Genomic DNA, 26,141 nt, shown 5'->3' on the forward strand with positions numbered 1-26,141 from the left:
GTTTGCAGCGAGCTTGTGTCCTGGACCCAGGCACTATTGTCCAATTGGAGCGTGGTGTGAGTCTGAAGGCGTGGCCCATCAGGTCTGAGCTTGCCAATGAGAATGAAGAAGGTTGTTTGGGTGTGTGTGGTTTTTTGTTTTGTTTTGTTTTGTTTTGTTTTTTTCTCTTAACAACTATTAGAGGACGGAGGTGACAGCGTGCCTGTGCAGGTCCGAAGTAAGTTTTCTCCAGTTTGTTTTTTCCTTCCACCAAGCGGATCCTCCAGATGGAACGGAGGTCGTCAAGCTTGGGGGCAAACACCCACCTTTACAAGCAGAGTCATCTCGATGCCCGTTTTGGTGTTTTTTTTGTTTTGTTTTGTTTTTATTTTAAACTCTATTTGTATGAGTGTTGTTTACATGTTTACGTGTGTGTGTGTGTGTGTGTGTGTGTGTGTGCCCCATGCATGCTTGGTACTTGTGGAGTTCAGAAAGTGTCATCACACCCTATGGAACTGTAGTTAGAGATAGTTGTGAGCCGTCACGTGTGTGCATGCTTGAGACCTGGACTTGAGCCCTCTGCAGGAACAAGCGTTCCTAAGCATTCAACCATCCTTTATATTTTTACTTTTATTTTATTTTTAATTTTTTATGGAGTTGTCTCTAAATCTAGCGTCTACTAATGAGGGTAGTAGTGGGTCGGCGATAGAGCACACTGGCTGGAGCCAGACTTCCCATCTTTACCACCCACAGTTCCCTGGAATATGGTCCTCCTCAACTTTGACTTCCGCTTCAGAGAGCCTCAAAAGACTCCAAGAACACTGTCTTGGGCAACCAGGTCCAATCCTTGGACTTTCTGCCACTGACCTGGTGCTTCTGGGAGCAGTTCACTTTCATCATGAGTGCTAGGATCCTGAGATGGTGAGGACCCTGTCAGGCAAGGTCCCCCATTCCAGGAGTGGGACAGAGTGAAACTTAGTGATTTCCTTGTTCCCTGGTTGCCCCGCAATAATACCAAGCGCTGGGGATGTCTTGATTACCTCTTTATCTTCCTCCTGCCGCGAGTCTCCCTGTGGCTGTGTGCCTCCACAGCTCTTCTTAGTCACTACCCAACATTCTGTGGCAGCTTCAGTGGTACGGATGTAATTCTAGAAAGAACTAGTGAGAGGCACCTAGTCCCTGCTTGTGCCTGGGTGTCTTCATCTCTAGAGAGTTGTGAGCAGGCTAGCTGGGCATTCAAATGCCCATCAGTACAGTGGTTTTACATTACTGCAGCTACCCAATTGTAGCAACTAGCGTTTTGAAATTTTGATCACAAGACTATCCGTAAAGGCAGGCAAGTGCCTGTTTGTGCTTCTACAAAGTCTACTGCTTGGGTGATAGACTCTTATCACTGCTTTGTAATCACCTGCTCTTTTTTCTGTTTTTTCCAACGGGTGTCAGTTCCTTTGGACAGCATGTTTCTGGTGTCTGCAGAGTCAAGGCCATGGATGAATTGCACCTAGACCAGGTACTTTGAACCTGAGCAGCTGGCTCAGCAGCGTGGCTTATGTAGAAGGAATGCTCCCGTGAGCCCAGCTAGCACTAGACATCTAGTCATGGACACTTAGGAACCACTGGCTAGTGGGATCCCTTCCCAAATTAGAGCAGATATTGTTTCTAGGAAAGCTTACCCTCCTTTTGTTTGTTTGTTTGTTTTTGTTTTTCGAGACAGGGTTTCTCTGTGTAGTCCTGGCTGTCCTGGAACTCACTCTGTAGACCAGGCTGGCCTCGAACTCAGAAATCCGCCTGCCTCTGCCTCCCAAGTGCTGGGATTAAAGGTGTGTGCCACCACTGCCCGGCCTTATCCTCCCTTTTATGAGCAAAGCAATACTAGCTTGGTGAGTCAGGTCCCTCTCTTGTTTCTTCTGTATATCTCATACCCTTTTCTCTTATTGGGTTATAGGTGGCTTTATTAGTGTCCTTCTGGAAGAATAAATAAGGGCTTGGATTTTTTTCCTATTTCATCAAGATAGAACAGCAAAAGGACAGGAAACATACAGACATAAGCTCATTAGTTGGTATCACAGAAAAACCAGCAGCCATCAGCCAGGCGTGTGACACAAGCCTGCCTCCCATTTAGCACTCAGAAGGTCCAGTGGGAGAATCAAGAGTTCAAGGCCAGCCCCTGGCTCCATGAAACTGAACATCTCCTTCTTAATCCTAAAGCAATCCCAGCTGACAGGAAGCACTTAGCTGCCTCTGAGAGCCGCACAGGGCAAAGAGAGGCAGAATTTTCTGGGAATAAGAAAACACAAGGTTCAAATCATTGACTCTTTTGGAGTCTGTTTTCTTACCTTAAAAGCAGACACTATGGTCTGGAAGATGGCTCAGTTGGTGCAATGCTTGCTTTGCGAGCATGAAAACCTGAGCTTGATCCTCTGGCATTCTTACAAACGCAGGTGTGGCAGGGCATGTCTGTAATGTCACCCCTGGGGCTCACTTGGTCATCCAGCATGGCTTCACTCCTGAGCCCTGCGGGATCCTAGTGAAAGACCCTATCTCAAAAACTAAAGTGCATGGTTCTTGAGAACCTCTATTCTCCATATGTATCCCCACAAGCCTCCAGCTTGAGAAAGGTCAGAATAGACCTAATAAAACTTCTGGTGGGGTTACGATGCAGCGTGAAGGTGTCTTTAAAGATAAAGAGGGTCCAGGCACCTTCAGTCCCATGTATCATGCTCAACTGTTGTAAGGAAGGGGCAAAGGGAGGGAGTCTTCCCTATGGCCTGGAAGGAGGAAGGGGCTAAAGCTGTAACCTCTGACACACACCATGGCAACAGAACTCCTGGGAGCTGCTTCCTTGTGAGCATGAAGGGGAATCAGCTGCTAAACTGAAGGTGACCTGTGACCTCTGGGGCAGGGCTGTTGTTTCTTATGTCATTTATGTCTGTCTCAGTCCACATTATTTACTGCTTACTTTCCAGGAGGGGGCTGGGGTAGGTAGGGATTTTAAAAATTAGATTTTATAGAGGCTCTGGGTTGGGTTCCTAGTACCCACTTTGGGCAGCTCCCAAATGCTGGTAACTCCATCTCCAGGGTCTCTGATGTCCTCTTTTGGTTTAAAAAGATTTATTTATTATGTATACAGCATCCTGCCTGCATGTATGCCTACAGGCCAGAAGAGGGCACTAGATCTCATTATAGATGGTTGTGAGCCACCGTGTGGCTTTTGGGGATTGAACTCAGGACTTCTGAAAGAGCAGATAGTACTCTTAACCTCTGAGCCATTTCTCCAGCCCATTAAAAAGTCTTTATAAAAAATCTAACACTTGAGCTGGAGAGATGGCTCAGTGTTTTTAAGAGCACTGACTGCTCTTCTAGAGGTCCTGAGTTCAATTCCCAGCAACCACATGGTGGCTCACAACCATCTGTAATGGGATCCAATGCCCTCTTCTGATGGTTCTTTTTTTTTTTTTTTTTTTTTTGGTTTTTCGAGACAGGGTTTCTCTGTGTAGCCCTGGCTGTCCTGGAACTCACTCTGTAGACCAGGCTGGCCTCGAACTCAGAAATCCGCCTGCCTCTGTCTCCCAAGTGCTGGGATTAAAGGCGTGCGCCACTACCGCCCGGCTCTTCTGATGGTTCTTAAGAGAGCATTCTCTTCAGGTACAATACAATAAATAAATAAATAAATAAATAAATAAATAAATAAATAGATCTTTAAAATAATCTAACACTTATAAAATGAATTTTTGTAAGTGTATGTATGTGTACCATGTGTGTGGTTCCTGCCCTTGGAGGTCAGAAGAGGTCATTGAATCTTCTGGAATTGTAGTTACAAATGGTTGTGAGACACCATGTGGGTGCTGGGAATTAAACCAGAGTCCTTGTGGTGTGAATATGCTTGGCCTAGGGAGTGACACTATTAGGTGTGGCTTTGTTGGAGGAAGTATGTCACTGTGGTGTTGGGCTTTAAGAGACTTTCCACCTAGCTGCCTGGAAGCCAGTCTTCTGTTTGTCTTCAGAACAAGGTGCAGAACTCTCAGCTACTCCTGCACCATGCCTGCCTGGATGCTGCCATGCTCCCACCTTGATGATAATGGACTGAACCTCTGAACTTGTAAGCCAGCCCCAATTAAATGTTGTCCTTATGAGAGTTGCTGTGGTCACAGTGTCTGCTCACAGCTATGGAAACCCTAAGACACTCTGCTACAGCAAGTGCTCTTAACCACTGAGGTGTTTCTCCAGCCTGTCACCTCTTTATCTCAACGTTCTGGGGTTGCTCTAAGAGGAGGGATAAATACTGGGTTCATGTTAAAGAAAACAGCAGGGGCTTGGGATTCAGCTCAGTACAGCATGTTTGCCTGGTGCATGCAAGGCCTTGGGATCTGTACCCAACACTGCAAAACAAAACAAGAAGGTGGACCCACTCAAGGAAGGGGATCTGGAAACTCTCAACAGCAAGGATGCAGGACTTCCCAGCAACACACCTCCCAGCTGTAAGATGTAAGGCTCTGACAGCTGCCCTTGCCTTATTGTTTGGAAGCAGAGGAAGCAGGTGGCTTCATTCATCTTTCCCAGGGCTCTAGGAAGGAGTGCGGGGGGGGGGGGGGGCACCCCAGTGATCAGGCGGTAACAGGGCCAAGAAAGAAAACTTATTTATAGTAAGATTAAAAAGCAGCAACTTTTTTTTTCCATTAAAGAAACATAGTATATGACATAAGTCAAAATTTATGAAAAAAATAATTTCCATCTAAATCTATAAAATATAAGAGAAGGGTTGCAGAGAATAAGAATGAATGTTTTTGATTTATTCAAAGTTTTGATCTAAAACCTTAATGAAATCTACCACCTTTATTACAAGGGGACTGACGGTTCTTGAATGGAAAGAAACAGGGTCAAGAGAGATGGCACTGGACACGGAGAGTGACCCAAACTGGCTGAGGGGGAGCAGGAGGTTTGGTCCGGCAGATCGCTGCCTGTTTGAAGGCGCGCTTTGTTGAGACTGGACGTTGGAGCTGCATGAACAGTATAAATCTGCATAAGAAAACTAAGGGTGACCAACGGACAAGGACTCTATTTCAAATCAATGATGTCTTCCTCTGAGGAGGCCATGAGCTGGAAGGGGCTGCTGCCTGAGCCTGGGCTGCCCTCTTTGTCCACCACCGGGTCCTGCTCAGAGACTGTCGAGTGGTTATGGTCCTCGGGATTGGCTTCCGACGCTGGACTTTCCAAAATTCCTGATGGGATCCTGCAAGAGAGAAGCTGCTGTCACATGGTAGGGGGAACGAGGTGAAGAAGTGCAGGGTTTCACTTCTCAGCGAGTCTGGATCCCACAAATGCCCAGGGCCCTGGAAGCTGCCTCTCCCCCTCTGTCCACATGACTTCCCACTGCTTTCCTAGCAGGCTGTGAAGCCCGCCCATTCTTCCCTGTGTCCCTGGCCATGCAGCCTGCTCAGAGCACTGGCTCAGAGTCCTGGGATCTGTCTCCATTCTCACCATCCAGTCCAACTCAGGCCTGTACTCCTTCCACTCTTCTTGAGCCCGAGCAAAGGGGACCTACCTGCCTGCCTACCATTAGTTATTATTGTTGTTGTTTGTGTTGCTTATGTGTTTGTTTATCATTATTTTTATTTTATGCAAATGGATGCTTTGTCTGCATGGATATCTTTACACCATGTGTATCTCTGTGCCCTCAGAGGCTGAAAGAGGGTATCGAATCCTATAGACCTGGAATTGCAGATAATTATGAGCTACCAGGTGGGTACTGGGAATTGAACCTGGGTCCTCTAAGATCAAACAATAAATACTGTTAACTGATGAGATATCTTTCCTGCCCCTTAATATTATTATTGTGAGACAGTGTCAGGCTGGCCTTGAACTTACAATGATTCTTCTGTCTCTACCTCCCAGGCCTGAGCCATCATGCCCAGCTACTTACAGTGGGTTTGTTGTTGTTGTTTGTTTGTTTAAGACTCTTTGTTTGCTAGGTGATGATCCTGTACACCTTTAATGCCAGCATTCAGGAGGCAGGAGGCAGGAGGCAGGAGGCAGGAGGCAGGAGGCAGGAGGCAGGAGGTAGAGGCCAGCAGATCTCTGAGTTCTGAGTTTGAGGGCAGCCTGATCTACAGAGTAAGTTTCAGGACATCTAAGGTACAGAGAGAAACCCTGTCTCGAAAAACAAAACAAAACAAAAAAAAGATTCTTTGTTTTAATTTTTCATATTTTGAAACAGGGTCTCATTTTGTAGCTCTGGCTGGCCTAGAACTCATTGTGTAGACCAGATTGGCTTTGAACTCAAAGACATCTGCCTTGTGGCAGAATGCTGGGATTTAAAGCATGTGCCATCATTCCCAGTCTGGCCTAATATGTGTGTGTGTGTGTGTGTATTTTTCATACATAATTGTTTATCTGTATGTATGCCTGTAACATTTGAGTGTCTGCTGCCAGAAGAAGTCATTGGATGCCCTGAAGTTCCAGATGGCTGAGAAGAGCCATGTGGGTGCTGGGTACTTCTGTCCTCTGTAAGAGCAGCCAGTGTTCTCAGCCACAGTCACCTCCAGCCTCCTTACTGCCTTTTAAGTTCCATGGCAACCTGTGGCTGAGGCAATGTTTTTATGGTTAGATCTGTTTCCCCACATGAGGCTGAAGCAGGAGTAAGGCTCATTCTTCTGTAACTGGGGTCTCGGAGCTCCTCTGTCTAGGTATACCTTACTGCATCATCTGCCACTCTGCCATGGGTGATGGCAAATAACCCATGGTACACGTGTGCTTGTGTGTGTGCATGCACACGCACAGACACACACACGCACACGGGTGATGGTCTGCAGGTGGACAGTGCTTGGTTCTCCCCGTTTCCCCCAGCTCAGTGCTGAGTAAAGAGTACTGCTTGGACAGGTGTTCCACTCAGCTCCGGGAGTACAGATGCTGTTTCTGAAGACATGCTGCAAGGCCACAAGTGTCTATTCATGTGTCCTGCACTGCTTTCAGAAGGGCTCCTCCTGTTCACAGGGCCACCAGTTCTGGAAAGAGCCTGACTCTACACTCTTACTAAGTGTGATGGTTTGTATATGCTCAGCCCAGGGAGTGGCCCTGTTGGAGTAGGCGTGTCACTGTGGGTGTGGGCTTTAAGACCCTCATCCAAGCTGCCTGGAAGCCAGTATTCTGCTAGCAGTCTTTGGATGAAGACGTAGAACTCTCAGCTCCTCCTGCACCATGCCTGCCTGGATGCTGCCATGTCCCTGCCTTGATGATAATAGACTGAACCTCTGAACCTGTAAGCCAGCCCAGTTACATGTTGTTGACCTTATAAGAGTTGCCTTGGTCATGGTGTCTGTTCACAACAGTAAAACCCTGACTAAGACACTAAGCAATCTCATTTTTGTGTATCTTCATTAAACCAATGGGCCAAAAATAGTCCCTTAGGAGTCACCAGTGGGAGGGGGACAAGCAAGAGTAATAGGCGTGTGCATGTGTATCTGTGTGACTATTGTCAGAATACATTATATATGTGTTAAGTGTTTCTCTCTAGGGCTGGATGTGGTGATGTATATCTTTAATCCCAGCATTAGAGAAACAGGCAGGCAGATCTCTGTGAGTCTGAAGGCAGCCTGGTCTATATAGTGGGTTCTAGGTTAGCCAGGGCCAAATAGTGAGGCCTTGTGTTGAGACAGTGTTGAGTCCTGTGTTGAGAAAGGCTCTGCATTTGTGTTGACAGGAAAGGAAAAGAGGCTGTGGACCCCTTCTAGCATGACATAGATCAGATATGACAGGGAGACCCCATGAAGAACTAAAAAAATTCAAGAGACTCAAACAGGACAGGTAAAGATTGAATGAATACTTATTATAATTGGTTATTAATAAAATTAACTCATAAAAAGATAGCTGTCTTTCACATGCTCAAACAAGGAGCAGAATTTCACCTTTAACTAATCTGTGCACCCTGTACAATCCACACGGATATCTTAATGATACTAAAATTTTGGTTGTGAGATTTCTATGTGAGATTCATCCTCAGACATAATGAACTGACCTGCCTGGACTCCCTGTGTCATGGATTGCAGGTCATCTCGCCTTGTTCAACTTTTCAAACGGATCTAGTCAGAACTTCAGTCAAGGCCTGAGCCTTCTAAGCATCCACAGACCAGATAACAGATGCTAAAGCTTTCTTAAGTCTGACCAAAACTTCCAACTTTCCTGCTCCCCCCTTTAGCGAATTTACCATCACCCCGTTCAGCAGGAAGAAGTTAGGAAGAACCCAACTCCCTGGGCTTGGGGGTCTGGTAATGGTTATTTTACAAATTATAAAAAAGTTGTCATTTTAAAGGATAATTCAGGAATGGTTGTAATTTTGAACAGGGAGGAAATAGGTGGAATTGATTGTGTAGCCATTAATCTTAATTGGTAAAAATTTTATAATTGATACAAAGTTAAATTTATAATTTCTTACATTGGTACAAAATTTGTTTTGATACAGATTTAAAGTTTTCATTGGTATGACTTTCTTATATTGATACAAAATTTGAGATTAATATTGTTATTCTTAGACATTGTGCCTATATTTAAGAATACAAAGAATTGCCGGGCGGTGGTGGTGCACGCCTTTAATCCCAGCACTTGGGAGGCAGAGGCAGGTGGATTTCTGAGTTCGAGGCCAGCCTGGTCTACAGAGTGAGTTCCAGGACAGCCAGGGCTACACAGAGAAACCCTGTCTCGAAAAACCAAAAAAAAAAAAAAAAACCAAACCAAAAACAACAACAACAACAAAAAACCAAAGAATTTAAGAATACAAAGCTTAGGGCTGGAGGGATGGCTCAGTGGTTAAGAGTACCAACTGTTCTTCCAGAGGTCCTGAGTTCAATTCCTAGCAAGCACATGGTGGCTCACAACCATCTGTAATGAGATCTGATGCCACCTTCTGGTGTGTCTGAAGAGAGCAACAGTGTACTGACATACATACAATTAATACATCTTTAAAAAAAAATACAAAGCTTAGACCCAGTCCTTTCATAACTGCTATTACAAACTGCTTTTTGGTGATTAAGCAATACAAATTAAGGGCCAGATATCAAACTCATCATTGTGTTATACTCTGATTTAATTATAAAAGGGTGTTTTTGATATATTTCAATTAGGAATGGCTGAGAGTAGTCAAGGTTTAACAGTTTAGATTACCATGTGTGTATGTGTGTGTGTGTTTGTATACATACATACATACACAGTCTTCAAAAACATCAGAAGTCCACAAAGAAGAACATCACCACCTCCAAACAATGTTGCTTATCATGGCAAGGTAACTACTTGGCAGACATTGCCTATTTCATCTGCAGACTAAATACTGTCCAGGAAAAGGATACATTATGCAAAATAGTTGGCTCTGCCAAGACTGGGTAAGCAATCCTTAATAATTCTGTTTTAAAGGGGTCTGTCAGATGATGCTGGGCCAGAAGGCTGAAGACTGATGCTCCAAGGTTTTGAGGAATGAGGGGCTGTCCAGGTAGTCAGCTGTCTCTACAGTTGTTTGAGAAGCTGTGTTTGGTGCTTCCTATAGACCAGGTAATGTTTAAGTTGTTCTCAGATTTCAGTTTTAGTCTCATAAGCAAACTCAAGTTGTTTACCATTGGAAGAGAGGTTTTAGAGTGGGAGACATGGTTTTCAGATGGCATAACAAGCTAAAATCTAAACACAATCCAGGGATAGAATCATAATTCTTTCAGTTAGAAATGATCATACAATACTTTATCTAACTGACAAGTATGATGAACTGGATGTCATTTGTATATCATACTATATAATTTACAGGATATGGTTTTGTTCAATTTATATCTGAGAGAAGAGGTTTTTTTTTTTTTAAATTTTATTTATTTGTTTTCTTTATATAGGTACACTGTAGCTGTTTTCAGACACACCAGAAGAGGACATCAGATCCCATTACAGATGGTTGTGAGCCACCATATGGGTGCTGAGAATTGAACTCAGGACCTCTGGAAGAACAGTCAGTGCTCTTAACCGCTGAGCCACCTCTCCAGCCCATTTTATCTATCTATCTATCTATCTATCTATCTATCTATCTATCTATCTATCTATCTATCTATCTATCTATTTATTGGACAAAAAAGGTGATGTTTTGGGAGTGGGTCTGATGCTAAGCTCCTGTTCCCCAATTGGTTCTTGATCTGTCAGTAAAGAAAGCCTTGGGCCAATTGTTGGGTGGAAGGTACAAGTGGGACTTCTGGGTCCCTGCACGTGGAGAGGGAGATGAGAGGAGAACCAGGCAACCATGTAAGGAGCTGGGGCCTGTGGCCGCTCCTATATGCGGGTGGTCAGGGTTGATTGGCAGGGACTAGGTGGGACTAGCCACTGAAGTTTAGGGCAGGTGGGAGGAGCGAAGCTGAGTAGAGATAAAGGTGAGTTTTCCAGGCGGGAGATAGCAGCGACTAGCAATTGTACCAAGAAGGCAAGTAGAAAAGGAACAAATTGTGTATTTTTTGTTCACGGATCCAAGGGAAGCTGGGTGGGGGCTGGTATCACGGTCACCTCCCAGAGTAAAGGAGGCTAAAAACTACATACTACAACCTTGTATAAAAAAGTCTCTTTCTGTATTGTTTCTCATACACATGTGTGTACATGTGTGTGTGTACATGTGTATAGTTTTGTGCGAGTCAGGCAAGGCTATAACTGAGCTGCCTCTAGCCTGCCAATGTATTTTAGCCAACATTTGCTTGATTGCTGGTGACAGTGTCCTCTTGTCTCAGCTTTGTCGTGTCAGCTGTCCTCTCTGGGACCTTCATAGTGGGTTGGGTAGACTCCTGGTGTTAGCATTCCTTCTAGACTCTGCCCCACAGTTACCTGGCAACAGCCAGGTATGGCCGACTCACTATAAAAGGGGCTGTTTGGCCCCTCCTCACTCTCTTATCTATCATCCTCTTTTTTTTTAAAAAAAGATTTTATTTCTTAAACATATATATAAAATTCAGACATCAGACCTGCCCCTAAACATTACCTTATAAGATTTTATTTCTATACATATATAATAAAGAAATTATATATATGAGTATACTGGAGCTGTCTTCAGACATACCAGAAGAGGGCATCAGATCCCATTACAGATGGTTGTGAGCCACCATGTGGTTGCTGGGAATTGAACTCAGGACCTCTGGAAGAGCAGTCAGTGCTCTTAACCACTGAGCTATCCCTTTATCTATTCTCCTATTCCCTGCCCCTTTTCCCTCTCTCCCCCTACCCCCTCTGTCCATGTGTTCCTGGCTGGTCTTGCGCCCCTCTCTCTCTCTCTCTCTCTCTCTCTCTCTCTCTCTCTCTCTCTCTCTTCCCCCCCCCCCCACCATTTCTACTCCCTTCTCAATTCCCCTTGCCATGACCTAAATAAACTCTTTTCCATACTATATTTATCTTATGGCTGGTATTTCATGGGGAAGGGATGCCTCAGCAGGGGCCCGTGGAGGCACCCCTCCCACCTTACTATACCTGGTTCTATCAAACATATCCTGGCCCTTTCTTTCTTTTTTATAAAGCACAACACCTGGGTATGCTGGTGTTTGCTGGCCACCATGCAGCAGAACAGGGCCTTTGTCTTCTTACCTGTCACTACTAGCTGACCTCACAGTCTCTGGCTTGGGGCCTCCTTGGTTTTCTTCCAACCGCTTCCGGGTTTTTGATTTGGCCCTTGGTGCTCCTTCTGACCTGGGTCCACCATCATCAGAGAGGCCTGCATTACAGAGGAAAATCACAGGCCAGTGGGTCATTACCACAGGGGACAGAAAGTTCTTTGCAAATTTCACACAGGCACATGATATGTTTGGATCAACTCTGCCCCACTTCCCTCCAGTTTTCCTGCCAACTTTATTTTTTAATTTTAATTTTATTTTATTTTATTTTTTTGAGACAGGGTTTCTCTGTGTAGCTCTGGCTGTCCTGAACTTGTTTTGTAGATCAGGTTGGCCCTAAACTCAAGAGATCCACCTGCCTCTGCCTCTGGACTGCTGGGATTAAAGGTGTGCACTGCCTTTTGTTCTCATTGGTACACTGTTAGACCCAGGATAGTAGCAAAGATGACAGAGATTGTTTTCGAATAGTTTTCTTGTTGGTGAAGTTTTTTCTCTCTGATCATAATATTAACACACACACACACACACACACACACACACACACACACACACACTCTGCAATACACACAGTCCTGGAAAGCCTAGCACAAGCAGCAAAGTCCCTAAAGTCCTATAGTGTTCTTATTAACTGCCCATCCCGACTCCCCCCCCACCCCCCCCGCCCCAACATGGCTTGGTAAGCTTTCTGTCCTAGAGTGAAGTGAGGTCAGCAGCAGCACTGGTGGGAGATGGGCTAGTATTCTCTGGTGTAGATGTAATTATGATTGACGGATTTATAAATATCCTTTGAAAGAGAGTTTATGTTATTTTATCAAACTATTTGTGTGTGGATGAGAGGACAGCTTGGGTCGGCTCTCCTTCAGCCATGTATGTCCTGGGGCTCCAACTCAGGTGTCAAGCTTGAAGGAGCCTCCTCACTGGCTCCATGGTTCCCTTTTATCCTCAGGGTTTTGAAAATGACAGACAGTGAAGTTGAAACGCTGCTCTAGTTCTGAGCCGTGGAACAAAGCCGGGCAGCTGTGATTACCTAGCAGTTCCCTGCGAGTCCTGCTTGCTATCTCTTTAATTTCCATGCGGGAGAGGGACAAGGAATGCGTGACAGGAATGGCAGCAACTCCAAGGCCGATGGAGGTGGGCGGCGTGATGACTTTGGAGACTAAGGGCGATTTCAGAGGTCGCTCGATGCTTCTGCCCACAAGGTTTCTAAGTGGAATCTTGTACAGATTTTTAGACTGAATTTCACCTGAAACACAATTTGGAAAAGACCAGAACTTTAGGCTCATGTTAATTATAACAGAACAACTTTTTTCTTTAAAAGTTTTAAAGTACAAGCTGGGCAGTGGTGGTGCACACCTTTAATCTCAGTACTATGGAGGCAGAGGCAGGTGGGTCTCTGACTTTGAGGCCAGCCTGGTCTATAGAGAGAGTTCCAGGACAGTCGGGGCTACATGGAGAAACCCTGTCTTAAAAAAATTCAAATAACAAATAACAACAACAACAAAACCAACAAACCAAACAAAACTCCTCCCAAAGTTTTAAATTATATTTATTGAGTGTGTGTGCACATGTGTCCACGTATGAAAGTCAGGAGTCACAGGACTCAGTTCTTTTCTTCCATTTGTGACACAGGGATTCAACTCAGTTTGTTAGGCCTGATGGCAGGTGCCTTTACCTGCAGAACCATCTTGCTGGCCTGAAAGTAATTTCTTGTTCCTTAATATAATTAACATGAAGAAGCTTCCTTTCTTTTTTTTTTTCTATTAACTTATTTTTTGTTCACTTTATATCCCCATTGTTGCAAAGCTTCCTTTTTTTTTTTTTTTTTTTTTTGAGTGAATTTGATAAAATACACTTGCTGCCAGTTGTGCTTGCACAGAAAAACAGGCAAGGCAAGGAGTGCAAGGACCTGGGACACTCATCCTAACGATAAATGATAGGGCTGCCTGATGGGCAAGAACTTACAGAAACCCCTTTGCTAATATTCCCAGCCCCACAGGAGTCTGACAAAGGCCTCTGGGAATATCAGCAAAGCTACAGTGACATACTGAGGCCTGAGGGCTGCAGATTTAGCCTCGAAACCCACTAGCACCCCTTTCTCTCCCTCCCCCAGTAGTACTGCCCCCCCCCCCCCCAAATGTGAAGCTTGCAGCTGGATGACCTCTGGCCTAGTTCCCTTTCCCACACTGAAGTAACGCTCTGCATAATGGGATTTCTTCTCTTTTTGTTTGTTGCCCAAGTACACATGGGATTCTCTGTTTCACTCAACCTCACAACCTCACAAGTGTTGGGAGAGCAACCAAGCAAGTTCTTCCTTTTTTTTACTGGCTTTAGATAGTGACAAAGTCAGTAACTACTTCTTCTACAATTTTGGTTTTTTTTTTTTTTGTTTGTTTGTTTGTTTGTTTGTTTTTCGAGACAGGGTTTCTCTGTGTAGCCCTGGCTGTCCTGGAACTCACTTTGTAGACCAGGTTGGCCTCAAACTCAGAAAGCTGCCTGCCTCTGCCTCCCAAGTGCTGGGATTAAAGGCGTGCGCCACCACTGCACGGCTCTGACTAGTACTTCTTTAGCAGTGATTATGTCTAGCTCTGACAATAAGCCTAAGACATCAGGCTCTAAGGCATCTATTAAGGAGACAAGAAAAGCTAGACTTTACCTTCCCCCAGGGAAGACGGAAACAGTGGAGTGTCCCGGGCCGGTGGTGTCTGAGGAGACGTGTGGGCACTGGCCCCCTTTGAGCTGCCTCCAGATGAGCCCTCATGCACAGTCGTGGCTGCTGTGAAGTATATATCTGACTGGAAAGAAAGAGGAAGCATTACCAGCTGCCTTGTATGCCAGGCTCTGCACACACTGGCCTTCCTGCACTGCTGCCAAGCCCTGACTGGTCCCCAGGCCAGGGCATGACTTCCTGACTCGTCAGAGCATGCAGTGCAGGCCTGAGCCTAATCCAATTAGAGTTTTCCCAAGTATTTGCTTTCCTCATCTCTGCACTTGTCTCACATCTGCAAACACAACACACACACACACACACACACACACACACACACACACACACACACACTTCCCTTAGGAGTCTAAGAATTGGGACAGACCTCAAAGACTCCCTCAGGCCCACTCTGCAGTGGGCAAATGGATGTCTGCTTCATTCAGTCAGCAGATATTCTAGCACGTCTGTATGTGCTGATGTTGGTGACCACAATAATGAGACATTACATGTGTCTCTGAGAGCCAACTCTAGGGAATTTCACAAGTCAGATCTTAAACATGGCAAGCAATAAAAATTTAAAGCTATAAAATTAGCTTTGTGTTGTAGTGTTTATCCACATGTGTGTGCAGTATGCATGACTGTGCACCTGCATGGAGGAAGGAGGAAGGAGGAAGGAGGAAGGAGGAAGGAGGAAGGAGGAAGGAGGAAGAAGGCAGGTATCCTGCTCCATCTCTCTGCACTTTCCCTCCTTAGGACTGGGTCTCTTGCTGAACCTGGAGCTAGGCTGGTGACTAGTAGACCCCAGTAACCCTCCTGTCTCTGTTCCTTATTACACCAGGGTTATAGGCATGTTTGTGACCACACTCAGAATTTTACGTGAGTGCTGGGGACTTGAACTCAGGTCCGCATGCTTGCTGTGCAGACACTTTTACCTGCTGAACCATCATCCTCTCAGATCAAATGGTGTAAACTTAAATATGTCAGAGATAATGGTCCTCAACATCAGAATTCAACCATTCTGAACCACTTGGCTATATTTACTGTTACTTGGGAACTCCTAAGGGCTCTTCCTGATTCTGGTGTCATCATATCCAGTGGATGTACTTAGCACCACAGACACCAGGATGAGCTCAGATAAAACCGTGTTGAGTTTAGGGCTGCAGCTGGAGTAAGTTCTGGTTTAAGAGGTGTGATTTGTTTCTGGCGAGAAATATTTTTTAAAAACTTGTTTAATTTTATGTATATGTGTGTGTCCCCAAGTATATGTCCTAGGCACCATGAACATGCAGGAGCCCAAGGAAGTCAGAAGGACTGGATCCCCTGGAACAGACATTGTGAGCCACCACATGGGTACTGGGAACTGAACCTGGGTCTTTTGCAAGATCTTAACCACTGAGCTATCTCTCCAGCTCAGAAAAATAGCTCAACAGTGGATTACATATTAGACATTTTTTATTTCTGAGTTAAAGTCTTACTTGTATCCCAGGCTAGCTTGGACATCACTAGGTCGTTCAGACTGGCCTCAGACTCAACAGCAATCCTCCAAATAGCTTATAAGTGCTGGGCTTGCATATGTGAGCTGTATACCTGGCTCAGATCTGGCTACAGGACAGATCTCTTGACATAAACCTACTGGGTCAATAATGAGTCGATCAAGGTAGGATGCCAACTGTAAACTTAGGTGAACTTGAATCTCTGGTTTGGTTACAGATGCAAGGGCTCAGAAAAATAAAAAAAAAAAATGTATTTTCTGAGAATTAAGTGGTTCTAGGTTTTATGAAGATGAGCATATTTTACTGTTATCTGTAAACTAAGACTATCACGTCAGCAAACTCATAGTCCACAAACACACACACACACATGTTTTAAACATGTACATATTATGGAAGCACGGGTCTACATACTGGGGACACAATCACAGCCGCCAGTGCAGCAGGGAGGCAAGGGAGAAGCTGCTTCCAACCAGCGTGATTAAGACCAGGATTGGGAAGGAGCTGTAAGGAATGAGGCAGGGGCATGGTCTTGCAGGAGTGAGAGGGGCCTTTGGGGCTGAATCACTGTGAGTGCACCAGACAAAGACACCCTGGGACTCATCTTTTCCAGTGTCCTTCAGATGTGCATATCCTCTGAGTTACTGGTGTGGGTTAGTCGATGAGCCATGTTTCATATGGCTGAAAAAGCTGAAACTGAAGCTTGGCAGTGAGGAACGTGTAGGCTCGGGGTAAAGGTGCTTGCTACCAAACCTGGAAGCCGGTATTTGAGATCTGGGAGCCACACAGTGAAAAGAAGGAGCTGACTGAGGCAGGCTGTCCTCTGATTTTGACGTGTGTTTTGTGATGTATGCATACCCATATAGTCACAGACAGACAGACAGACAGACACATCACACAGTTAAAGATTAAGAGAAGAAGGTGCTATTACACAGTTGAGTGTTGCTGAGCTGCCCCTGGGACCAGTAGGTCTCCCAAAGCAGGAGCACTTTGTGGAGCTGGTCCTCTCCGCCCACTCCCACATGGGTTCCAGTGATTAAACAGAGGTTGTCAGGTGTACACAGCAAGTGCACCAGGCCTACACAGAGGGTACACAGTAACCCCACTGACCAATCCCCACAACATTTTCACCACCCTTCTGGCATTTTGAACAACTGGCCTGATGTGCTCAACAGTTTTTGTTCACTTGAGCCCTCAGGATGCTAAGACATACAATTGCATCTCACTCACCCTGGAGGCCACGAGCTGCAGATGTGGAACAACAGCCGTGTGGACCAGGTTCCCATTCACCACCAGGCGGATCTCCATGGAGTCGGTGGTGAAGGCCAGGAGGTATGGGAAGGCGCAGACTGCAAGGGAACAGATGGGCTTGTGGAATAGGTGGCCACACTTGCTCAGCCATCTTCAACACTCTAGAAACTTCCATCACATGGGTGGTCCTGCCTCCTAGGGGTGCACTCTAACCAGTTGCCATAGCTGTGTCCCTGTCTGATGCCCCAGTATTTGGTCTTCTGGTGGGTCAGCTGCCCAGTCCTGTGGGACTTACCCCACACTCACCAAAGTGCATCTTGACACTCTTTTGACATGTGATGGCTTGGAAAGGTTCCTTTGCCCTTTCTGCCTGGCTCTGCCCATGTGTCTACAGCACTGTCACCCTTCTCTGTGCACCCCCGGTGTGTGTTCCAGGCAGGAGCTGTGTTCTTCAGAGCATCCCTGCCCTGAGATGCTTCTGTCATAGGTGGAGCTCCTCCTTGCAATACTGCTATGACACACTGACCTCCACTCCACAGCTACCTCTCATTGTCCCTTCGTGCTCTGACAGGTACTTCAGCTCGCTGTCCACCCTGACCTCCCTCTGTACTCTGCATAGGTGACCTGTCTTTTCCGGGGGTATTCTTGGTGACTCATTCTGCTATGTTCTGCCTCTGTTCCTGTTCTCTCCAGTGCTTGGCTCAAAGCCTGGCGGTCAGTTTCCATTCCTCCTTTTGGCCTACCTCATCTGTTGTCAGAGCCTGACCAGGCGTGTCTCTCAGGTCTGCTCTCTCAAAACTCTCTGCTGTGGATCTTTTAGCAGATAGTTTTCTTTCTTTTGTTTTTTAGACAAGTTGGACTTGAATTTACTAGCGGTCCCTGAACATCATACGAAGCTCCTACATCCATTCCCCCATGCTGGGGTTATAGGTCTGTGCTACCACAGCCTGCATCACAGGAGGCTGACCCTCTGATACCCACTGTGTTGCATGAACATAACCTTCACTGCTCGTATCCTGGTATTTAGTTTTAAAGTTTTTATTCCTATTATTTGTAATGCTAAGATTAGAATCCAGAGCCTCGTGGCTGCCAGGCAAGCTCTGCACCTCAGAGCCATATCTCAGCACCTGGGAACTTGACTTGACTTTTCTTTTTTCTTTTTCTTTCTATGTTTGTGTGTGTGTGTGTGTGTGTGTGTGTGGGTGTGTGTGTGTGTTTGGTTTTTTGAGACAGGGTTTCTCTGTGTAGCCCTGGCTGTCCTGGAGCTCAGAAATCATCCTCCCTCTGCTTTTTGAGTACTGGGATCAAAGGTGTGCCCCACTACCCAGCTTGATTTTACTTTTTAAAATTGCATTTTAATATGTGTGTGGTGGGTGGGTGGGGGGGTGCATATGTGGTGGCCAGAGGACAACTTGCAAGCGTCTGTTCTCTCCTTTAACCATATGGGTTGGGTCATCAGAACTCATCCGGCTTCCAGCAAGCATCTCTGCTGGCTGAGGCATCTTGCCATCCCCACGCTGGCATTTCAGTAGCCGGTATTTTGCCAGCCCCTGAGGTTTTGAAAGCTCAGGTTTCAAGGCAGGTAATAATAGAACTGAGATATGTATGCTTCTCCCCCAGCCAGTCAATGTACTGGCTGGAGACTTGGCTTGTGGATTTTAGAAAAGGCCTGCCAGGTACTGCTAAATTATATTTAATTGCTTTCAAATTTTATGTGCCTAGGAACGGAGAAGAGCCAGGGGGACATAAGAATCTGAAAGGGGAACATAAGAACTATCTAACAGCAGACTCTTTGAAGGATGCCCAAGTCCCCAGAATGTTTAGTAGTTTGGAAGGAAGTTCCAGTTGTTCATAAGGGACCAAGCCCTGCAGGTGGGATCAGCCAGGGGCACAGAACCACAATAAAGGTTTTTCTTACCAATTGCATATGGAGCCTGGTTCCAACAGAACTGGAAATCCGATGCCGAGGGTTGAAGCAAAAAAGAGCCACCGTTAAAGGGGCAAACCTTTTTATAGATGCAACTGTCTGCAATGAAAACAAGAGCAACTGGTTTTGTTAGAGATGGCGCCTAGATCCCTGCAGCTAGACACAGCAGCTAGGACAGCTAGGGTGGCATTCTCCCGGCAGTTCTCTGTACCCAGGCTGGACTTGACTTTGCAGCAATGCTCCTGTCTCAGCTTCTCACGTGCTGGGATTGCAAGTGTTAGTCACCATACCCAGGTCTCCCTGCCAGTAGTTCAAGGCAATGGTCAGAGATCTTGGGTTCTGGGGACAGCCTTGGTTCATAGCCAAATCTACTTCCTGTCTATGTTCATTATAAACAGCCATAGCCAACCCTTGGGCCAAATTCTGAGGGTTGTGAGGCAGTTACCGTATATGCTAGCAGCTGCCATCTAGAGACAATTTTCTGTGTGCCAAGCATGGAGCTTTAAGAAGACTGTCTGACTTCAGAAAGTAGATGCTGTTATCTTGTAAGTTCACTTTGCAGATAAACTTGAGGTTGGGAGAGGTAAGGAGGTCTGTCCTGAGTCTCATGGCTCTCCCAGGGGCAGAGTGTTTGAATGAAGCTAGGCCAGGCTGCAGAACCCAAGTGCTTTCTACCTATGCATATCATCACACTAGACAAAGATTCAGAATGGACAGCCCATGGTGAAAGAGGCCCTTCTACAAGGCAGGCCACTTTTTTTTTTTGGTTTTTTGAGACAGGGTTTCTCTGTGTCCTGGCTGTCCTGGCACTCACTCTGTAGACCAGGCTGGCCTTGAACTCAGAAATCCGCCTGCCTCTGCCTCCCAAGTGCTGGGATTAAAGGCGTGCGCCACCACCACCCGGTGGCAGGCCACTTTTGAGACTCACTTGTTACAAGCATGATGGGACTTGCATAGGCTCCCCTGTCAGGAGCTGACATAGGACAAACTAATAACTAGCAGGTGATCTCCCTGAGATGAATCTGCTTCAGATTAAAATAATCCATGACAGATTTTCTCCCATAGGCAAGGCTCAGGAGAAAATCATTTTAGGAAAGATTCCTGCTATTAATATGTGTTTTCTGTTATTATTAAACATATATAACATGTATAATAGGTCTTAGCCCACCCTTTTGAGCAGATCTCTATAGATCTACAGATGTACTGTCTTGTAGTGATGCTATATAGACAAATAGATACTTCTTTTTTTTGTTGTTGTTGTTTTTTATTTTGTTTTTTTGAGACAGGATTTCTCTGTGTAGCCCTGGCTGTCCTGGAACTCACTCTGTAGACCAGGCTGGCCTCAAACTCAGAAAGCTGCCTGCCTCTGCCTCCCAAGTGCTGGGATTAAAGGCGTGTGCCACCACTGCCTGGCAATAGATGACTTCTTAATTCTTAATGATAATCCAATAAGAATTCCTAAAGTCATGTCAGTATTTATTAAGCTCTTTTATAGTGGGACTGCTATTAGGTCCTTTCTGATAGTCAAAACTGCAATGAGAACTCAGTCAGTCTCTCACCAGTTAATTGCTTCTACCACTCAGAGCACATTCCAAAATGTTGTAAAATCATTAACCAAAGGTCATAAAAGGGAACTAATGATTTATTATAGGTGCTAGGTCAGAAGATAAAACATTGACTGTGTGTATCTATACAAAACTTCACTAATAACTTAGTTGTGGTTTTTAACTCTCAATGAACCTGTGGAGCTGTGACAGGTGATGAATGTTTATCCTAATGGATATGCATATAAATGTTCTCTGTGCAAACTTCTTATTTGATTTATGATTTGAATTTATGTGTAAACTTGTGATGAACTTTTAACCATGTGATCATGTATTTTGAAAGATGTATAAGTGCTGAGGACAAAGAGAAGAGCTTGAATTTCCCGTGCCCCACTTAGGATCTTTCCACTTTCCCCCCTTTTCTTAGAGAGCTTTCATAGGAAACTTATTACAACTTAGAAATAAATGCTAAATTCACTTTTCAAAGTGTCTGTCCCTTTTTCGTCCTTCGACTTCAACTAGCAGGCAGAAAGTCAGAGCCACCAAGTTCCTGCTGAAATAGAACAAGGGCTGTTTACTTAATCCCTGGCTGTTTTAGGATGAGGTTCTAAGTGCCAGAAACTAGTTTCTGGCTTCAGAGGATCACAGAAGGCAGGTCAGCTACTACAGCAAAGTAACTTAGATAAGTAAACTTTTTATTATTATGCCGCAACCCCTATATCTCGTAAGACAAAAGTCTTACCCTCCACGAAGCTCTTCCCTCTCCACTGCCTCAAGAGAAACCCACAACTAAAAGGAAGACCATGCTGGGGCTGGCTCCTGGCACCCCTGTGATAGCTGATGGCAATTCTTGGCTGTCAACCTGATTACATCTGCAATGTAGTCAAAAGACTAAATCTTTTTTAACCAAAACCCAAATGGGTGGGCAAACCTGTGAGGGATTTTTTTACTCACTATTTGAAGTGGGAAGATCCACTTCTATTCCAGATCTCTGAGGTAGGAAGATCCACCTCTAGTCTGAGCTACACCATCTGCTAACAGCCTATATAATGACACGGAAGGAAGAAGCTCCCTCTCTATGCCTGCTTGCTTTCCCCCAATAGCAAGTTCCTTCCTTCACTGGCTTTAGAGCCTGGTTCTTTGAAATTCCAGTGTATACTGAAGACCAGCTGAGAGACATCCAGCATCATAGACTGAACAACTACTGGATTCTTGGACCTTCTGTTCATAGGCAGCCACTGGATGAGCTGGACTACAGTCTGCAAGTCATTGTAAAAAATCCCTTTATATATAATATGTGATATATATATATATATTAATATTATATATGATAGATTAATTCTCTAAGTTCTGTTACTCTATAGAACCCTGACTAATATACCATTCTAACATATTACTGGAGAACTTGGACCTTGAGTGTATCCCCCTTGCTGAACTTCAGCTACATTAAAGCCAGTTTAATTCAGCTACCTGATCCTGGTCTATTCTGACCTCTGAGTATTAGTGTATGTGGCTCAAACCTTCACAAAGTAAGAAAGTATTTGTAGAAACAAGATCGCCTTTCATTATAGAAGCTGTTTATGCCTACCCACATACTTTTCTTTTAAAACAATAATGGTATTATTATTTTAAATTGTTGTATATATGATTTGAGACATTGTTTTGCTACATAGCCTGGGACTTGCAACTCTCTTGATATACTCTGTTGAGTGCAGGTAGATATTACAAGGCTGTACCATCATGTCTATCTTAAAATTAGTTTACTTAAAATTTTATTTGTTTTTATTTTATGTGTATGAGTGTTTTGTGTGCATTGATATCTATGTATCACATGTATACCTGGTGCCCATAGCATCCAGAAGACATCAAATCCTCTAAAACTGCAATTATAGATGGTTGTGAGCTACCATATGGGTGCTGGGAGTGAACCTAGGTCTTCTACAAGAGAAAGGAGTCAGTGCTCTTAATCACTGAGGCATCTCTCCAGTCTGTTTTTAGTTTTGTTTTTGTTTTTTATGGGGTTAGAGGAGAGGGTCAGTTCTTTCTCTATATAGATTTTTTTCTCATTAAACTTGTTTTAATGAGTCTCAAAATTCTGTGACAGATTTTTGGTCAAATTGTTTCCATTAAAAAGTACCGATTTTGAAAACTAATAACTTAAAACTGACACACACACACACACACACACACACACACACACACACACACACACACAGGTCCACAAAACATTCTTTCCTTCTGAAGGATCTACAATGCATTGTTATCATTAACCAGTCTTTTACTATTAAACCGAAATGGCCAATTGAGACAACCAGTTCTGAGACCGTTCTTCCACTGCTGATTGACACCTGGGGTGGCAGGTGTCAGGGATAATATTCATTTAGCCTTCTGCACTTTCTGGGCAGACTTGGTGACTTTGCCGGCTCTAGCAGCCTTCTTGTCCACAGATCTGATGACACCCACAGCAACTGTCTGCTCATGTCATGAACAGCAAAACGAGCAAGTGGAGGATAGTCAGAGAAGCTCTCAACACACATTGGCTTGCCAGGGACCATATCAACAATAGCTGCAACACCAAACTTCAAGGATTCGGGGCCATCTTCCAGCTTCTTACCAGAACGACGATTGATCTTTTCTTTAAGCTCAGCAAACTTGGGCTGTGTGACAATTCAGAACAGGAGCATAGCCAGCACGAATTTGGCCTGGATGATTCAGGATAATCACCTGAGCAAGTAAAGCCAGCTGCTTCCATTGGTGGTTTTTTTTTTTTTTTTTTTTTTTTTTTTCTGTCACCAGCAATATTACCATGTCTTTACAAGGATGGACATGTTCTTTACATTGAAGTCCATGTTGTCCCCAGGAAGAGCTTCACTCAAAGCTTCATGGTGCATTTCAACAGACTTGACTTCAGTTGTTACACTGACTGAAGTAATGGTAACCATGCCAGGTTTGAGAACACCAGTCTCCACTTGGCCCATGGGGAGAGTGCCAATGCCCTCAATTTTATAGACATTCTGGAGGGGCAGTCGCAGAGGCTTGTCAGTTGGATGAATAGGTGGCAGAATACAGTCCAAAGCTTCCAGCAGCGTGGTGCCACTGGCACTGCCATCTTTGCAGGTGACTTTCCATCCCTTGAACCAAGGCATATTAGCACTTGGCTCCAACATTTTGTCAGCATTCCAACCAGAAATTGGCACAAATGCTACTGGGTCAGGGTTGTAGCCAATTTTCTTAATGTAGGTGCTGACTTCCTTAACGATTTCCTCGTATCTCTTCTGACTGTATGGTGGCTCGGTGGAATCCATTTTGTTGACACCAACAATTAGCTATTTCAGACCCAGGGTGTAAGCCAGAAGAGCATGCTCACAAGTCTGTCCGGTTTTGGAGATACCAGCTTCAAATTCACCAACACAATAAGCCTGGGATGTGGCTGTAAACATGTTTTTGATGAAGTCTCTGTGTCCTGGGGCACCAATGATAGTCACATAGTATTTGCTGGTCTCAAATTTCCACAGGGAGATGTCAATAGTGACATCATGCTCACACTCAGCTTTCAGTTTGTCCAAGACCCAGGCATACTTGAAGGAGCCTTTCCCCATCTCGGCAGCCTCCTTCTCAAACTTTTCGATGGTTCGTTGTCGATTCCACCACATTTGGAAATCAGGTGGCCGGTTGTGGTGGACTTGCCGGAATCTGTGTCCAATTACAGTGATGTTGACGTGAGACTTCTTCTTTCCCATTTTTGCTTTGAATTAGCAATGGCTTTCACAGCGCCTGCGTGCTGACGGCAAGACCGGTGCGAAAAAGCCCTATATAAATTTTTGGACAAAGTCACAGGACTCCATTCTAAAGATTCATTGTTCTGAGGAATGCTTAGGCTAAAACCTGTGGGCGGATGACCCTGTGGGTGACTCAGAGCGGAGAGCTGCTGTCCCACCTTCTCTGGGCTATTCCCAGCTAAGTCTTGAATTTTGAAGATGATACCTACCAGACAAATTTCTGTGTTGATAACTGGGTTTTCCATTTAGTTATAAATTATTTATCAAAGTATCTGATCTATGACTATAACTAGAATTGCTACTACAGAAATTGATGATTCTAGGCTGAAAAACTGTGTTTTTAAAATTTTTAGTTAAAGGTTTGCAAACAGCTCAGTATTGAAAGAAAATTATTTAATAAACTACAGTCTGGTGATATTTTACACCTGTCTACTTAAAACCTCACATTTTAAGTAAAATGGGTGGTGCGGTTTGATTATCCTAATGGTATCCAATGGAACAATCAGTAAATGTACGTGCACAATTTTCAGTATGTAATAAAAGTCAACATATATATTCAAAAAATTTTTTAGTTAAACTATATCCAGGAAATAATCTTATTTCAGTTTGCTTAAAAAATAACTTAAAAATTTACTCATTTTATGTATACGAGTGTTCTGCCTGTCTGTATGCATGAGTGCTACATGCACACCTGTTGCCAACAAGGCCAAAAGAGGGCATCGGCTCCTCTGGGATTGGGAGTCGCTGATGGGTGTGAGTTGCCATGTGGGTGCTGAAAACTGAACCTGGGTTCTCTACAAGAAGGATAAATGCTCTTGGTCCCTGAGCCATCTCTCCAGCCCCCGACCCCCAACCCCATTAGCCCATTAACACATGATGTGCTGGAGGTCAGTGTCCGATACATTTGCTCGGCCAAAACCTACCCTACAACCTGATCAAACTAACGTAACAGCTACACAGGCCTGGTTTAGGCTGATCTCATTAACAGCAGAGAAATGCAAGTTACAGGTCACAAGCTTGCATGCTGGCTCACAGCTTTAATCCCAGCACTTCGGAGGCAGAGGCAAAAAGATCTCTATGAATTCAAGGCCAACCTAGTTGACATAGAGAATTCCAGGTCAGCCAGGGGTATTGTTAAGACTCTGTTAAAAGAAAAGGTTGTGTACCCTTAATCTAAAAGAATCTGAAATCTAGATTGACCTAGTATCTGAAACTTTCTGAGTGCTGGGGGGTGGAAAATCCCAAACCTGACCTCATCTGATGGATCATAGCCAAAATTTAGTCACTCTTGTTGAGTGTTGTGGTATACGCCTTTAATCTCAGCACCTGGGAGACAGAGGCAGGCAGATCTCTGTGAGTTCAAGGCTGTTCTGGTCTACATAGTGAGTTCCAGGATAGACAGAAGTATGTGAGACTTTGTATCAAAACAAAAATAAGAATTAAAAAATAAATAAAAAATTCAGGTACTCTAAAAATAACAACAGAAACTCATGAAATTACTTTTCTAGTCTTAAGAAGGCATACATAATGTATAAATAAATGTTGTATTTAGACTTGGGTTCCATTTTCAGGATAACTAGATATGTATGTGGAACTATCCCAGAGCCCAAAAATACAAAATCTGAAACTCTCTGGGCCTCAGCACTTCAGATGAGGGGCATTCACCCTTCAGTAACAGACGATAAAATCTGGCATTGAGTTCAAGAGGGACAGAGGCAAAGCCTGGCCCATGCTGAGGAGCTACACAGCCCTGAGGAAGGCAGCTCACCTCGCCAAGCCTCCTTCGACTTAGCTCTGATGGAGAAAGATAACAGCCTGCTGTGAACCACTGGAACTGAAACTCTGGATGACACAGGGGCTACCT

General features: G+C 44.6%; 1 protein-coding gene, 1 long non-coding RNA gene and 1 pseudogene across 11 annotated transcripts in view; 1 reads left to right on the forward strand and 2 right to left on the reverse strand.

Moving 5' to 3' along the window:
• Positions 1–61: 61 nt before the first annotated feature.
• LOC143441275 (uncharacterized) lies at positions 62–11,286 on the forward strand. Of its 3 annotated transcripts, XR_013108529.1 has the most exons (7): positions 62–217; positions 733–900; positions 1,423–4,078; positions 4,823–5,718; positions 7,676–7,779; positions 9,379–9,513; positions 9,840–11,286. It is a non-coding gene; the product is annotated as an uncharacterized LOC143441275 (long non-coding RNA). The 3 variants fall into 3 exon arrangements; XR_013108530.1 differs by lacking the exon at positions 733–900; XR_013108531.1 differs by lacking the exons at positions 62–217; positions 733–900; positions 1,423–4,078 and adding an exon at positions 4,085–4,464 and having other exon boundaries at positions 9,840–11,280.
• Garnl3 (GTPase activating Rap/RanGAP domain like 3) overlaps positions 4,749–26,141 on the reverse strand; it is a 144,364-nt gene continuing 122,971 nt past the window's right edge. For all 8 annotated transcript variants that reach the window (XM_076928519.1, XM_076928524.1, XM_076928520.1 and 5 more), the window contains 6 exons: positions 18,946–19,053; positions 17,007–17,125; positions 14,236–14,374; positions 12,610–12,825; positions 11,557–11,683; positions 4,749–5,209 (listed from right to left, as the gene is read on the reverse strand). In XM_076928519.1, coding sequence (XP_076784634.1) covers positions 5,035–5,209; positions 11,557–11,683; positions 12,610–12,825; positions 14,236–14,374; positions 17,007–17,125; positions 18,946–19,053 — 884 coding nt within the window. In that variant the 3' untranslated portion in view covers positions 4,749–5,034. The remainder of the gene's footprint in view (positions 5,210–11,556; positions 11,684–12,609; positions 12,826–14,235; positions 14,375–17,006; positions 17,126–18,945; positions 19,054–26,141) is intronic.
• Positions 21,845–24,238, reverse strand: LOC117703312 (elongation factor 1-alpha 1 pseudogene; annotated as a pseudogene).

This window comes from Arvicanthis niloticus, chromosome 2 (genome assembly GCF_011762505.2).
Source record: "Arvicanthis niloticus isolate mArvNil1 chromosome 2, mArvNil1.pat.X, whole genome shotgun sequence".
Taxonomy (NCBI): Eukaryota; Metazoa; Chordata; class Mammalia; order Rodentia; family Muridae; genus Arvicanthis; species Arvicanthis niloticus.